Source organism: Diorhabda sublineata, chromosome 7 (assembly GCF_026230105.1).
Source record: "Diorhabda sublineata isolate icDioSubl1.1 chromosome 7, icDioSubl1.1, whole genome shotgun sequence".
Taxonomy (NCBI): domain Eukaryota; kingdom Metazoa; phylum Arthropoda; class Insecta; order Coleoptera; family Chrysomelidae; genus Diorhabda; species Diorhabda sublineata.
Window position 1 is genome coordinate 19,135,080 of NC_079480.1, and position 16,765 is coordinate 19,151,844.

Sequence of the window (16,765 nt, forward strand, 5' to 3'; positions counted from 1 at the left end):
AACCAACAGCAGTTTGTCGATCAACTCGATTCGTCTTATGATAACGAAACATTTTCTCGAGCTTTCGCTGGTTTTCCGAAATCAATTATAGTTTTGATTTATCTATCTTAAAACTTAAGTATTAAAAATCTTCTGCTTTCCGCCACCTATTTTCTGTTAAGACTTTTTTCTCTTCAAATACTTAGTGTCATGAAAATCTCTGTAAATCCTGAGCTTGTTAGAGCACTTTTTCACCCCAAAATCTACATATTGCTAAAAAATAAGAGAAGATATGACAACAATGTAAATTCCACAATATTATCGGTCAAATTAAATCTTATTATACTGGAAAAAGTATGGAGAAACTAAAATTAATTTCGAGTTGGACCAAATCGACATTGAAACAGGCAAAACCGATTCAAGAAGAACTTTCTCCTTATATTCAACCACAATAGTTTGCAAGTTAGTACACGATGTTATCAGAAACTAATCAATCCTAATAAATACACGCTAGCTGGAAGCGTACGGAATCGGGGTATATGAGATATTATAAGTTGGGCATCCATTAGAAGGGCTTCCGGCGAGCTTCTGCGTCTTACCTCACTTCCGGAACTTGGCCTCCGGAGCCTCGAATAATTCAGGACCAACTTGCCACTTTAAGCCTTAATGAATAGGTAATTAGTTAATATTGTGCGGGCTTCCCGTTGTCCACGCGCGTATATACATTGTAACATGGTCTGTCTTGGGACCCATTAGCTACCGACTGTAGGGCATGTCCCCCGAAGTTACACTATTGTTTGCCAAGGAAAGGATTTCAATTGAATTAACTCTAATCAGTGAAGATTATTATGGATCGATCTGCGACCGTGTCTTCGACTTATTTCGGACCAAAACAAAAGCTTCCTAGCTACCATTCATCCTAAACAATGTTCAAAGTTATCACGTAATGAATATTAACTTATCACAAGACGGGTTTTAGGTGGGATGTTCAAAAAACTTTATACTCTCCCCGTTGTTGAAATCCATCATTTAGAAACAGTAATATCAAACAATTTATATAAAAAAATTATAAAAAAATAACTTTCTCTGTATAAATTCATAAGAACTGTTGAAAAAATACATTTTTGTAACGTCCAAAAAGACGAAAATAATTTTTCTTTTGAATCTATAGAAACTTTTTTGGGTATAAAACGCTTCAATGCTAGACTCATTTCAGAAAAATCTGTTGCAAAACAACATCGAGTGGTAGAGGTCATAAAAGAGAATAGTTGAGGGTCCTACATTGATTAAACGTATCTAGTGACGCGAAGAGAGTTTATAAAAATTATTTTTAGTTCCAAATACCAGAAAAAGGATTTACAAAATACTCAAATCTAATTAGAATATCACAAAATGATACAAAAAAGCTCTAAAATTGGACTTCATTGCAGGAGAAATCCTTTCGGCAACTTCCACGAAAAGTTTTAAGTTCCTGTTTAATTCTAGGCAACTTCGCATCAAAGAAGTTGATACTTAACAAACTAATACCTATACTAAAGAACAAAAAACTAATACCATCACACTAATTCCAATACAAACGGCAACTCTAAACAAGTGCATAGAGTTGTGGACCCATATACTACCTAATGGTTACAGCCGACCCACCAACAGATACAAACGTTACCTCGGTTACATCTGGACAGGATCTTAAACTGGCATAAAAAAACACACTCTCCAAAAGAAAATAATCAGACCACGAGTATTGGCTACCAGGTAAAATCAAAGTTATTAATTGAAAATACAATATTCATCTATAGAACCATCTTGAAATTAGTCTGGACTTATGGACTATGAGGAACAGATTAAAATTCAAGTATTGAAATTATAGAAAGATTTCAGTTCAAAACTGTAAGAATGAGTTCCATTGTTTATAACCATCGAAGCAATTCACCATAATGCAAGTGTATCGTATATAAACATGAAATATGAAAATCAACCATCTAAATTCTAAAATATTGGGAGATGATAAAATTTTTCAATATAAACAAGTACAAAATGCTGTAAATCAATTGGGTCAATGTCATAGACATCTATCTCAAATGCTTATTTTATTTTTGAACTACCTATGTACCATTCAATGTCACATGTTTTGTATAATAATGACATTTCCATCCCACTTTTGTTGTTTTTTTATTTGTATGCTTGATCCTGGTTTAATCCTGTGTACTCGATGTCTTTCTTTCATACTTTCTTCAGCACTATATTTAGTAACTTCAGATTTTGAATTACTACAGTAACCGACGATGACGTGTTATTTTACACCTTTTGTACAAGGTGTGGTTATTAAGTGCTGCTACAGAAAAAGTACGCATGTTCTAAAGGTTAACGACTGTCTGCTCTTTAGTCCGAAGCCTACAATTTCGAATGCGATGTCTACCGTGTCTGTACACAAACCAGTCTAGCCGTGTATTTGAATAGAGCTTGTTTTTTGTTTTTCCATAAAAACTAAGCAACGGATTGTTACGAAATTTTACATAAAACTGCAACTGAAACTCATAATTTGGTAAAACAAGTATTTGGCAATGAATTTTTATCCCGTCCACATGTTTTTGAATGGTTTAAACGTTTTCAAAATGACCGAGAGGATGTTGAAGATGATTCACGTTTCGGGTCGAAAAGGGGGAAAATATCGAAAACATGCGAAAACTGCGTGAAAAACTATTTTCTTATTCCACACTGTCCGTGAAAAGGTTTCTACCCAAATGCAAAATCCCAGTGTTAGACCAACCACCTTATTCGCCGAAACTTGCACGGTGCGACTTCTACTTCTTTCCTAATTTCAAATCTGTATTGGAAGGAAAAAGATTTGATTCTGTTGAAGTTGTGAAGGAAGCGCGTATCCTGAAAGAACTGACAAAATAAAACTGGAAGATCAAATATGAAATAAATGAAATGATATATATATATACATACATATATATATATATATATATATATATATATATATATATATATATAAATATATATGTCACCTACGCCATTGCCCTTAGGTGGACAGTATATTGTGCTGATTAAGAACTTATTTTATTGTAGAATTGCTTAGCTTGTGTTTACCAAAAGATTATTTAATTCACGTTTGTAATAAAAAATATCAGTCTTGTAATTGAAGTTGTTGGTAGAATTTATGTTAGAAATGAAGTTAGTTTTTAAAAACACGGTTCCAGTAAATTAAAAGTTAAGTGGCGCAGTCAGTAGGATAGTCAATCGGAAGTTAAAGCATATAACATTCGGTTCGTTTCTACGATTTGTTGACTATTCGAACAAATAAAGTTTAATTATTGGAACTCTTAGTTGGGCGAACTGAGTAACTCAACTAGAAGATCTGTGTTGTGCTAGAAACCGGAAGAATCAAGAGGATATTGGTTGTTCCTGTGCAGTCCGAGCCAATGGAAAGGATCTTCATTCTATTGCTGTAAGTGTTTTTAATGTCATATAGAGGAAATATTAATTATTTACTTGACACATCTGACGATTCTGACTCAAATTCTGATTCAAATAACTCAAATTCAGGCTCAAACTCTGTTAATACTAAAATTAAATTTAACTTATCATCACCAAAACTTTTTTCTACGAACAATTTTAATAAAATGGCTACTCCACAATTACCTATTTTAAAAAAGGAGTATCTTGATATGATACCCGAATTTGATGGAAACAATGCATTACTTCCTAGGTTTATAGAAATTTCAGAGAAATTAGTAAGTAAGTTTTATAATACTGTGGATGTAGGGGATTTTCAAAATGAATATTTGATGTCCAGCATTTTAGCAAAAATAAAAGGTGAAGCAGCCATAAACATTTCTTCTTGTACGATAAGAACTTGGGAAAATCTAAAAGATGCACTTCTTAATACTTATGCTGACAAAAGAGATATTTACACTTTAAGTATAGAACTTTCAGAAATGAAACAAGGTAATGAAACGCCTTTCGAATTTTATAATAGAATTCAACATTTATTAAATCTTCAAATTTCTTATCTCACGACACATTCTAATGTTAGTGAACATTTAATTTTGGGTAATTACTTTAAAAATTTGGCTCTCAGAGTATTGCTACGCGGTTTAAAAGAACCTTTAGGCACATTAATGCGTACGAAAAATCCAGAAAATTTGAATATTGCTTTAAATGTTCTTACAAATGATTTTCAAGTTTATATGACCCAGAATAATCATCCGAAAAATCTTATGTTTTTTCACCCTTGAATACGCAAAATAATTCACATAAAAATAAAACCAATTTCCAAAATAATGTGGCATATAGGCAGCCACATCCTAGGCAAAATTCTATTCCGAATTATCAATATACTAATAGAAATTCCGCATCAAACTCGCAAAATCGTCCTTCAACTTCTTACACTCCTTCTAATAGGAATAATTCAAACTTTTCTAATAATGGTCAAAACGTCTTTAAACCCAATCAGAACCAAAGATTTCCAAATCCAACTCCAATGAGTATGTCTACAAGAAATACATCTAGACCCCCTCAAAATTATCAAAATAGGTTCCAACACAATCCGAATCAACCTAGAAATTTTATCTCGGAAGAACTCCATAATATAAACGATTCTGATTGCACTAATGATGAATCCGATAATTTTTTAGAGACACCAGCCTCGGAACCAAACCAAACATTATCGAATTGTTAAACTTAAATAATTCAGAAAGCGTGTTATCCTATATAATTTTTCCAGAACAAAATCTTAAGGTTTTAATTGACACTGGTAGCACAAGATCCTTTGTGACACCAGCAGTTGCTGAGAAATATTTCAAAAAATCTTATGTCAAAAAACCCTTCCATGTAAAATCTGCCTTTGGTAGCAGTCAACAAAATTTCTGCACACTCATTCCAATCCCTAAAATGTTTAATTATAGGAAACCGCTCAATTTAGAATATTGCGTTTTCAAATTTCACGATCATTTTGATTTTGTTTGTTAGGATTGGATAATTTAAAAATACTTAATGCAATTATCGATTTAAATAATAATTTGCTTATGACTCCTTATAGTCAAATTAAATTGAATTACTTTGACATTAAAACTGGATCCACGAATTGTATAGTAGTGCCTCCACGTTGTGAACAAGTAATTAAATTAAATATTGAAAATGTAAAAAATGGTAATGTAATTATACCATATACACGAATTGGGAAATTAGAAATCCCTGAATGTTTAACAAAAGTTGAAAATAATATAGCTTTATGTACAATTTTAAATCCTTCAGAATCCAACTTTCGAGTAGATTTAAGCCCTTCTATTAGTGTTGAGACATTCGATGAATACGAACAAACCCTCAACCCAAATTTTAATGAAATTTATTGTGAAAATGTTAAATTTGATGTTTCGAAAGTTAGAACTGAACACATGAATTCCGAAGAGAAACAATCTGTATTAAAATTAATTCAAGAGTATAGTGATATTTTTCATGTTGAAGGAAATCAGCTCACCTTCACAAGTAAAATAAAACATCACATTAAAACTTCTAATGAAATACCTATTTATTCAAAATCATACAGGTATCCTGAGATTCACCGAACGGAAATTCAAAATCAAATACGAAAAATGTTAAGTAATAATATTATTAGACCATCCAATTCTCCATGGTCTAGCAACATTTGGATAGTCCCAAAGAAGCTAGATGCTTCTCAAAAGCCGAAGTTTCTACTCGTTGTTGACTATCGAAAACTGAATGAGCTTGGACGTTGTCAATATTTTACAACATTAGATCTCGCTTCTGGTTTCCATCAGATCGAAATGGCTGAGGAGGATATTCCGAAAACAGCCTTTAATGTAGAAAACGGGCACTATGAATATGTGCGCATGCCTATGGGTCGAAAGGAGCTCCTGCAACCTTTCAAAGGGTCATGGACAATATCCTAATGGGTATACAGAACGAAAAATGTTTGGTGTACCTTGATGATATAATTGTGTTCAGTACCAGTATACAAGAACACATCACAAATTTAAAGGAAGTATTCAATAGATTAAGAGAATCTAATTTTAAATTACAAATTGATAAATGCGAATTCTTGCGAAAAGAAGTAGCATATCTGGGACATATTGTCACGCCAGAAGGTGTAAAACCGAACCCAGATAAAATTTTAACAATTCAAAAATTTCCAATACCAAAAAATTCAAAACAATTAAAAGGTTTCCTTGGACTCCTAGGATATTACCGAAAATTTATAGAAGATTTTTCAAAATTAACTAAACCATCAACTATTAGACTGAAAAAAGATGCAATTATTAATGTAAACGATTCAGATTACGTCGAATGCTTTGAAATGTGTAAAAATCTGTTGATGAATGAACCAATACTTCAATATCCAGATTTTACAAAACCCTTTAACCTTACCACAGATGCCAGCAATTATGCTTTAGGTGCTGTTCTAAGTCAAGGCAAAATAGGCTCTGATTTACCTGTGGCTTACGCCAGCAGAACCCTAAATGATTCAGAATGCAACTATTCTGTAATCGAGAAAGAACTTCTTGCCATAGTTTGGGCAACCAAATACTTCCGCCCCTATCTTTTTGGCAGAAAATTTACAATAGTTACCGATCATAAACCACTCCAGTGGTTATTCTCACTTAAAGATCCAAGTTCAAAACTTGTTAGATGGCGCTTGAAACTTGAGGAATATGATTATGATATTGTATACAAAAAGGGTGCTTTAAATACCAATAGCGATTGTTTATCCCGAATTCAAATAAATATCAATGAAACTGAATTACAAGAACCTCAATGTTCTAAAAAATTACTAGTTTATATGGACAAATTTAATAAAAAACTCTCATCAACTCCCGACGATAATGTATCGCTAATAGTTGAAACAGATAACGAAAGTAATAATAATGAGAATGACGACGAAGATATAACTGTTCATACAAATGAGGAAAATCCTGTAATTGGTATACCAATTTCAGATTCAGCGATAAATGTTGGTAAAAATCAATTAATATTTTCGGAAGTAAATTTCCAACCAGCCGTACCTACTATTATGAAACTATATGAAAATAAACAAAGAATTGTTGTGCAATTATCTAAAAACAATTTTGAGCAAGATGTCATTAATTTCGTAAAAGAATACATAGTACCACAAACTAAATATTTTATTTATTTCGAAGACCCAATTTATGAAAAATTCAGTGTCGTTCTACAAAATCACTTTCAAGATTCTCAAATTGACTTTGTTAAATGTAATAAAAAATTAATAGATGTTCCCTTAAATGAAATTAAAGAAGTGATTCAAAATTACCACGAAGGTAAGACTAATCATAGAGGACTAGATGAAACTGAAAATCAATTAAAAACTTTGTATTACTGGCCAAATCAAAGAGCATCTATACAAACTTATATAAACAAATGTGAAGTTTGCCAGTTAAGCAAATATGATAGAAAACCAATAAAACCATTTTTAAATGTTACCCCCACAGCTACTAAACCTTTTCAAATTTTGCATTTAGACACGATAACCTTAGAAAATAGTAAATTTCTTACGATAATAGATTCATTTTCCAAATATGGTCAAATGTATGGATTAAAATCTAGACAAGGAATAGAGGTAGCTCATAGTCTAATTAAATATTTTACACACCACTGTATACCAGAACAAATAATTTCGGACAATGGAACTGAGTTAAAAAATTCTGTTGTAAAAGAACTATTAGAAACGCATAAAATTAAAATTCATTTCATAAGCTCTCAACATCCAGAATCGAATGGAATTGCTGAAAGATTCCATTCTAGGATTATTGAACACGTCAGACTTTTGAATAATCAAAAAGATTTTAAAAATGAGACTATTGAAAATAAAATACTTTACGCATTATTAGCCTATAATAATAGCGTTCATTCTGCAACAAAATTGAAACCAAACGAAATAATTACCGGACACATAACCAGTAACACACCTTTCGATATAGAAATTGATCAACAAATAGTTAATAATTATATACAAAATCATAAAGATAAAATGAAAATTATATACTCGAATTTAAATAAAAAATTACAGGAAAATAAATCAAAAGTAATCTCTAAAGCAAATAAAAGCCGTGAAGAATTACCAGATACATTACCCACTAAAGTGTATGTACGTAATAAACAGGCACAAGTTAAAACCAAAAATAAACAGCTAAAATCGCTACTAGACACAAAAATACTTCAGAAAATATTCATCTTTCAAACATAAAACGTCCTAAAAAGACTCCTTATAAATTTATTTTAGGTTCGTCACCGCCGGAGACGCAACAGTCAATATAAAAGATGTTACCCATAACTTGTGAATACTTCCCCTAAATCTTGGATATGCCCAGCTGCAGAAATCCAGTCATACTTTTGTTCATTTTTATAATTTAAGTCCACTACTCGTAGAATATAATAAGTTAAGTATACAATATAATCACGTTAAATATAATATGTCTAATAGTACATTTTTTCATTCTGAAACAGAAAATATTGTAAATATAATAGAGTACACTAGGAATAGTATAGAAGAAAAATTTGATAACATTAATATTCATTCTACCTTAGATAGACCAAAGAGAGGATTAATTAACGGTCTTGGATCAATAGTAAAAACAATAACAGGAAACTTGGACTCTGAAGATGGAGAAAGAATTAATTCAATTATGGAACATTTAAAACAAAACCAAGAAAACTTGCAAAATCAAATAAGAATGCAATATTCTGTTAGTCGCCAAATAACTGATAATTTTAATAAGACAATTCAGGACATTCAGTATAATGAAAAATTATTAAAAACGAAAATATTTGAGATAAGAGATATTCTAGATTTTCAAGCAAATGCGGCAAATATTAAATATTTAAAAGAGTTATTCAACGAACTTCTTATCACATTCAATGTAATTCAAGACATTTTAGAAACGGTTGAAAATTCCTTGACCTTCTGTAAACTTAGAACATTACATCCAAGTATTATAAAATCTCACGATTTATTTGTTGAGTTGCAAAAAGTGAATTATTACTACCAAGCGGAATTACCCTTTGAATTAAAACATAAAAATATTTTAGAATTTGAAGCCGTCATAGACGTAGTTTGTAAAGTAGAAAATAATCAAATTCAATATTTTTTATCGATACCCATTAACTATGATATTTTATTTAATCTTTTTTATATGTTACCTATACCTACAGAAATTGAATCAGAATACGTAACATTAATACCTAATTCAAAATTTTTACTTAAATCAAATAATGTCATTAAACCTCTAAATGACATTTGTACTCGCGGCAATATATTTCAATGTCCTAACTATTTGCAAGACAATAATAATTATGGATGCGAAGAGAACATATTGCCAGCAGGAAAATTGAAATAATTAAGAATCACATTGAAATTATTCCGGAGATAAATCAATTTTTGGCAATATTTCCGTAGAAAAAAAATTAATCATAAAATGTAAGCAAGAAACTGAAGTGAGAACTCTTAAAGGCATTTATTTAATAGAAAATTCAGCATGTAAAATTATATTTAGGAACCAAGAGTTAATATTTCAACAAAAAACGTTTGGACAACCTTTTGTAATAAATGAATTAAATTTTAAATTAAATCAATTACACGTTTCTCCAATGAGGATTGATTTAAAAAAATTAAAATTAAAGGATATTCCAAATCAACTGGTAACGCCAATATTCACGGATAACACTAATTTTCACATTCCCAGTATTTGGACTATTCTTCTTTATATAGCATTGATATTGGCGTTCTTGTGGATTTTGTATAAGAGGAAACATTCAGGAAGGACAAATAAGAATCACCCGCAGGCAACAGAAGATGGGATCCAGCTTCCAGGAGAAGCTTCCTTCTAAAGGGGGAGGTGTCACCTACGCCATTGCCCTTAGGTGGACAGTATATTGTGCTGATTAAGAACTTATTTTATTGTAGAATTGCTTAGCTTGTGTTTACCAAAAGATTATTTAATTCACGTTTGTAATAAAAAATATCAGTCTTGTAATTGAAGTTGTTGGTAGAATTTATGTTAGAAATAAAGTTAGTTTTTAAAAACACGGTTCCAGTAAATTAAAAGTTAAGTTATATATATATATATATATATATATATATATATATATATATATATATATATATATATACACGCCAGCTGTTGAATTCTGAGGAGATTGTTATCTGCTATTCTGCTACTCCAAACAATAGCCTAGTTACTAGGTTTTTCCAGTCCATGGAGAACCTTAGCTTCTCAATCACATATCTTCTCCTGATCCCTGGCCTTGTTTTTCCAATGTCTGACTTCATTATTATCAAGTCTTGCTTCACCTCATCTTTTTTTAATATATCCATCCTCTTTTTACTACTATTCTTCCTCTAGATATCTTTATTGTAGTTATGTTTTTTTTTTCATTCGTCCTACATGTCCGAACCATTGTTTTCATCTAGTTTTTATAGTGTTTATCATGTTTTTTTGCCTCTATATCACACATCTCCTCTTCACCCGTTCCCCTGCCTTGTTTGTATAATTTTTTATATTCGTTCTTTTAAAATCTTGCTTTATCTTACCTAACCACATTTTTTTGATATATTCAATCCTTTTTATCCTTCTATTTTTCCTCTAGATATCTTTGTTGTTGTTCTTTCTTCTTTCATTCGTTCCAGATGCCCGAACCAATGTTTCCATATAGTTTTTATAATATTTATCATATTTTTTGGCCTCTTCATCACACATCTTCCCTCGTTCGATCCTTGACTTGTTTCTCCTATTTTGAAATTCCATTCTTTTTAAATCTCGCTCTACCTCATCTGATGACTTTTTTCTAGTATGTTCAGTTCCTTTTTTTTCCTCTACTCTTTCTCTATATATCGTTTTTGATGCTTATTCTTCTTTCATTCTTTCCAGAAAATGTATACTATTCATTCTTGGTTGTGAAGCTTATTAATACTCAAATTACTTCCAGCTCTACATATACTTTCATTCTTTATTAGTACGGATATTTTTTTAAGAGTAATTACCCTCATTTGAGTGGTAGTCTACGTTTGTGCGGCGTAATTAACAATAGATCTAAAATTATATTAAATTTAAAATTTCTTCTTAGTGAAGAGGATTTAAGCAACTAAATAATCGAAGCAATATAGTATACATCAATTTTAGGGGAAAGAAAGTATGAGGTTGATTACATTTTGGAATATGTAGTTTTTGGATAACATCTGTTTGATACTGTAAAAGATTAATGAATGTAACGAGCAACTTAATCTTATAAAATCCAATTATGATATTTTATATTTACGAAAAGCCTTTGTTTCAGATTCCTTGGCTCAAGAATTGGAAATGGAACGAAAATCACGGCAACAGCACATGGAAAGAGAAGTGAAATCACCTTTACAAGATAGATCTGGATATTATAAGAGTTCAGTGATGTTCACCAGCAGTGCAACATAAAATAGTTCATGCTAAACATCTTGTAAATATTTAATCATTCATACATATTCCTTAAAACAAGTTGTCAAAGTCAAAGTTATAATAATAATTTGACATATTATTAACGTGATTTTTAGGTAAATATTTTTTTATACTGATCAAAATTTATTTCAGATGGCTTGGCTTAAGAATATGAACTTCGTATACCAGCTCTAGCTATTAAATAATACGAAATCTTATGTACAAAATTATGCTACATTCTAATGCTTCTATTCTATCGACATGTAATATTCCATTTGTAATATCTTATTATCAACAAAAGCTTCACTTCTTTTATCTACTTCAACCAAGTTCCTTTTAAAACAGAAGAAGACGGTGCATGCTCGAGCAAAGCACAAATCTGTTAATGGAGGACACTTTCGTCAGGTGTCGACTGCTCCTAAAGTTTTCTCAATTCGTAACTAGAGACTTTTCTCATAATTCTTAGAGTCTCAGAAATTCATTCCCTCTTTCTTTTATGATAGATCTATCGCCTGATTCGCATCCTGGTTCTAGACTTCAGTCCACTTCTTTCGTCATCGACCTCAGCGCCATGTTCCAATTGGAAATTAAACTCCCGCTGTTTTTACCAGTTATTTATCTGTAATTTGACTTATATGTTGTTTCTATTATTTCATATTTCATTATTTCAAATTTTCATTTCTGTCGTTTTAAAGAGTGGTTTCGTTTCTGATATTTATGACCTTGTTTCTGTGTTTCTTGTCTTAGTTGTTTGTTTCTGAAGATATCCTGTTACCTTATTTGCTCTGGCTCCTTGACCTCTTACCTCGTCTTCTGATTATGTCAATTCCAAGTTACTTCATCTAATGATCATTTTTGATATCATACATTTGGTCTTTTCATTCGAGATAGTCTTATTATGCTTTTTCTGTAAGATTTTAGGTATTGAAGATCAAGATCATCTTTATCTTCGATTTCTTTGTCAACCATTTCGTAACCGTTACCTACTCACCTTTTTTTATGAATTCAAATGCTTTTATGAGGAAAATGAAGCATAGAGATGCTGTTTCCAAGGATTTTTCAACCAGTTTTCGAAGGACAAATCTACACAGGATCTTCCTGATTTTGTTGATTAATTTTGCTGGTGGTCATTTCAATATTGTATCCAGTAGAATCACCTGTTTGTAGTTAACCCTTTTTTGTTCAAAAAAGGGTATACATGTACAGGTTTGCCATCTGTTTGATATTTCACAGTTTTTTCAAGTAAGTAAGTAGTTCATGATGGATTCCATCTTGTCCGACAGATTCTCTATTTTCAATGTCTTTGAGGCTTCTCGAGTTTGCTTATTTCTTTTTGCTGTTGTCTTTCCACCATCCATAACGTTTTATATGTTTTTGTCTCATATCTTGTTTATATCTTTCTCTGTGTTCATTGGTTCTTCTTTTATTTTCTCACTAATATATTTTGATATGAATTTCTTGTTGATGTGTACCACAAGGGATAATATATGTTTATTTTTTCCATTATTATATTCTCCGGTATCTTCCTCTTGGTGACATTTTTATTCGTGTTTTCGGCAATATAAAATTGTGATTTCCTGCAGTAGTAAAGTTAGGTTCGATTTCTTATTAATTTAGCTGTTATCTTTTTCTTTTCTATAAGGTTTTGGAAACTCTTGTCTCGAGAATTAACATATTGCGCAGGATCTCTGTGCTTTTTAGCCTAATTGTCATTTTCTATCGAATTGTGACTCTTGATAGTCTCCACCTTTCACTTCGTAACAAGATTTTATAGTAACCCATGAAAGTGACAACTAAATCAACACCGTACATCTATTGATTACATTCAATAATTACCTTGGGAGATCAATGTTGAAGTATCTTTTTTTTGTTATAACATCAAATCTGGTCCTTGGGCATTTTACCTATGAGATTCGACACCATCCTAACAACTTTATTGTCTTTCCAAGCAATATTTGAAATTTCAGTACCACAAACAATGATTCAAATTTGGGAACTATCATTTTATCGTCATCAAAATCCATTCCATCATCACTGTTTTCACCAGTAAGAAGAAAGTCAGTAATCTCATTCTCACGAAGGTGGTAACGACATTCTAGAAACAGTAATTTTATATTATTAGCTTTTCAATGTTACATAAATGGTACAAATAAATCTCACACACAATCTTTCTAGAATAGAAATATACAACATACCATCAAATACCTGATTTTAGGCACTCACCTTTTAATTAACTGAAAACTTCTTTAGTTTAGTTCAACAAACTATTTTTCTATGAATTTTTGTTACAGAAATTTCACAAGGGTGTACAAGGGGTGAAAGCTGTTAATTATAATCAAGTGTAAATATCTTACTGAATAACTTACCTTTTGGATACAAACGTAACTTATAGCTTGGTAAATCTACCAATAGAGTGTAACCGACTGCTTTATTTAATGACTAATTAGTAATAAAACTAATAGAAAATTGGATAAAATAACTGGAAATTAGACAGTACTATAAATTGAATTTGTATATAAGCCGATTTTCACCATATGCTCCAGTAAATCGAATCCGGATGTTTGTAGAGTTTAGTAGACGGTCAAGACTTAAATTTGTACTCATCGCATATAAAAGTCTTAGTTAGTAAGAAAATCAAATAATTCTAGTTTTCTGACGTTCTTTATATATTTTTCCAAATAATCCCATTGTAGACATATCGTGTATCATTTTTAATCTGAGACATTCACATTCAGTACGTAGAATCCAAATAACAATCAAGGACGAATAACTTCATCCAGAAGTATAAATCGAAATACATAATACGCAAAATTAGCACAAACACTGTGTATTTAAGGATAAAAAAGAAAATGTAAACAGCCGTAATGAACTATGCATGTTTATTTGTAAGTACATCAATTATTTTCAATATCTATTCCAACCAATCGGAATTAATTGAATCAGGGGCGATCCTAGGGTATTGGCCGCTTATTTTTATCACTAATTATATGAAATAAACTAATCTATACATTTAAGAGGGTAGCACGTTAATAAATATGCCAAAAGAATTTGGAAACCAAAATTTATTTAAGCGAAATCACTTCCTTTAGATAATTCTGATTATTTCAAGTTAATTCAGAACTGAATGAACGTATTCAAATGAAATGACATCATTTGGAATACAATGAAACTAAGAATTAATTTCTTATACAACAATAGAGATCAATTCAATGCTGCCCTGTATATAAAGTTGTCTGAGTTGGTAGAAACGACGCTGAAATGGCGTTACCTCTCTCAGTGCCGCGTTACATCAAAACGTTCATTACTTTCTGGACGTTCGGTTACTAAAACTTACAGAAGGACAACTAAAAATTTGTTCTTTAATTTGAATGAATACGCCGACGCTTAATGTATTTGATAAGCAATAAAGTCTCAATCTATTGCGTGAGGAATGTGTGTAGAAAATCTAAGTTTATGGTCGACTATAGGACAGTTGGGCAGGTGACCATAGGAGTGAATAACACACGTGTCACAACTAAACCAGAAAGGTACCATGGAGTCTACTTCTATGGAAAGACACTGTAAATAACTGAAAAAAGCTAAGGCAGCTGCGATGGTCTTCAGCCGCTCGATGTTACATCTCAATAATTAATAGTAAATCGGAAACTCTTGACAACGGTCACGCACTCAATCATATAAAACAATAATTTTCTTACCACAAGATTGGTACATAACTCAGCTACATGGATACCATGTCCAGAATGTTTAATAAAAATAAAGAGTGTTATAATATAGAGCTCTCTATTGGGCGGGAGCATCACATACAAATCACGTGAGGAGGACCACAAGGATGGATGGATTTCTGCAGCACTATCGCACTGCACTAGCACTATCTAGATAACGAATTACACTTGGCAGGCGCAATAATGGCGGATATGTTTGCGTGGTTGTAGCACAACGCCAACTGACGCCCGCTTTCTTCTGCCCGCGTAGCGCCTGCATGGAGCGATCGGAGGTTAAAAAACGGTTCTCATATTATATGTAGCTCTGTGTGGGACTCATGTAGTCAGATTCCAAAAATACAGCAACTAGCTACTGAAATTTGCAGTGCATTTCGAGCATTATCAACGATCGCAGTAGTACTTGATACCTTCAGGATTAGTGGTAAGGGAAAGAAGCTTGACATTTGGTGAATATATAGTAACGGGAAAAGTGAAGAAGTTACCAAAAACGATGGAGGAATATGACAGACAAAGGTAGCTGGACGAAAAGATGAATTGTTAATATTAAAAGTTTGATATTACAGACAGTTTTGAAGATACTGCAGAGTACACCTTTTTAATATGTCAAAACTGGAATTTATTGTCACTAGAATGTCTGGAAAACTCTATCTGATATGGTGAGAAAAATAATAAAAAAAAACGGAAGATTTAGTAGATAAACCAAAATAAGACTAAGCAGTGTGATGAAATAAACCTCGCACAGACATATTTATGTCTTTTGAAGATATTCCCTTCCACAGTAAAAATATTTTACACATTCACTATACACTAAGCATTCAAAAAAATTGGACTTGCTTGTTTTGATTTATCATTCCATTTATTAGAAATTTAATATTTTTATTCTGTATATGTAATTTTATTTAAAAATATACACGAAAAAATTTGCTTTGCAAATAAAATTATTATTACTGCACACCTACTAAGATCGGCCCTGAATTCAAATCAATAGTGAAAACTTCAAAATACACGTATAGTATAATATTTGAATCGTTTATTTCAGGCACCCGTCAACTGTCATTTCTATGAAAATTGAGATTATTACATATTATGTGGTTTTTTCTAGCATGAAATCCTAAGTTTAGTGCAGAAACTCGTCAATCGGCGTCACTTGACGTATTTCTGCAGTCAATTTCAGTTTCTTCTCGTCATAACACTGGTTATTATCGCTTGACCTGTTGCTATTTAGAGGTCATAGACATAATATAATGTGTTCATGGTTGAAAGTTTCGTAGTTTTACATTGTGTTTTATTATAGTTTTCTTTACAAAATGGTTAGTGTAAGTAATTAGCCAAAAAGGAAACAAGGTATTGTCAATGAAGAGAAATATAAAAGAAACATTACGCGAACATCCAGAGTAAAAGATGAAGAAAAAACTATAAAGGTAACATTGTTTTACAAAAATGTATTCCTGTTTGTAAATGGTCACGGAAATGCAGTTTATCCGTTGATAGTGACACAAAAATACAGATCTGGAATACTCTTACTCAATCGTTTGTGAAAACGGACAGGATTTATATTTGTAAACTTTGATTGAGGTTAAAGAAATTGAGTGAAAAAAGTAATAGATTGCTCTGTTGGTA

The 16,765-nt window shown here is 31.5% G+C and overlaps 1 protein-coding gene across 1 annotated transcript in view; it reads left to right on the forward strand.

Annotated features, from left to right (window-relative positions):
* The window catches only part of LOC130446622 (dachshund homolog 2), a 416,848-nt gene extending 405,425 nt beyond the window's left edge, over positions 1–11,423 (forward strand). Inside the window, exon 11 of the mRNA XM_056782989.1 lies at positions 11,290–11,423. Within this exon, the coding sequence (XP_056638967.1) occupies positions 11,290–11,423 (134 nt within the window). The remainder of the gene's footprint in view (positions 1–11,289) is intronic.
* The last annotated feature ends 5,342 nt before the right edge of the window (positions 11,424–16,765 follow it).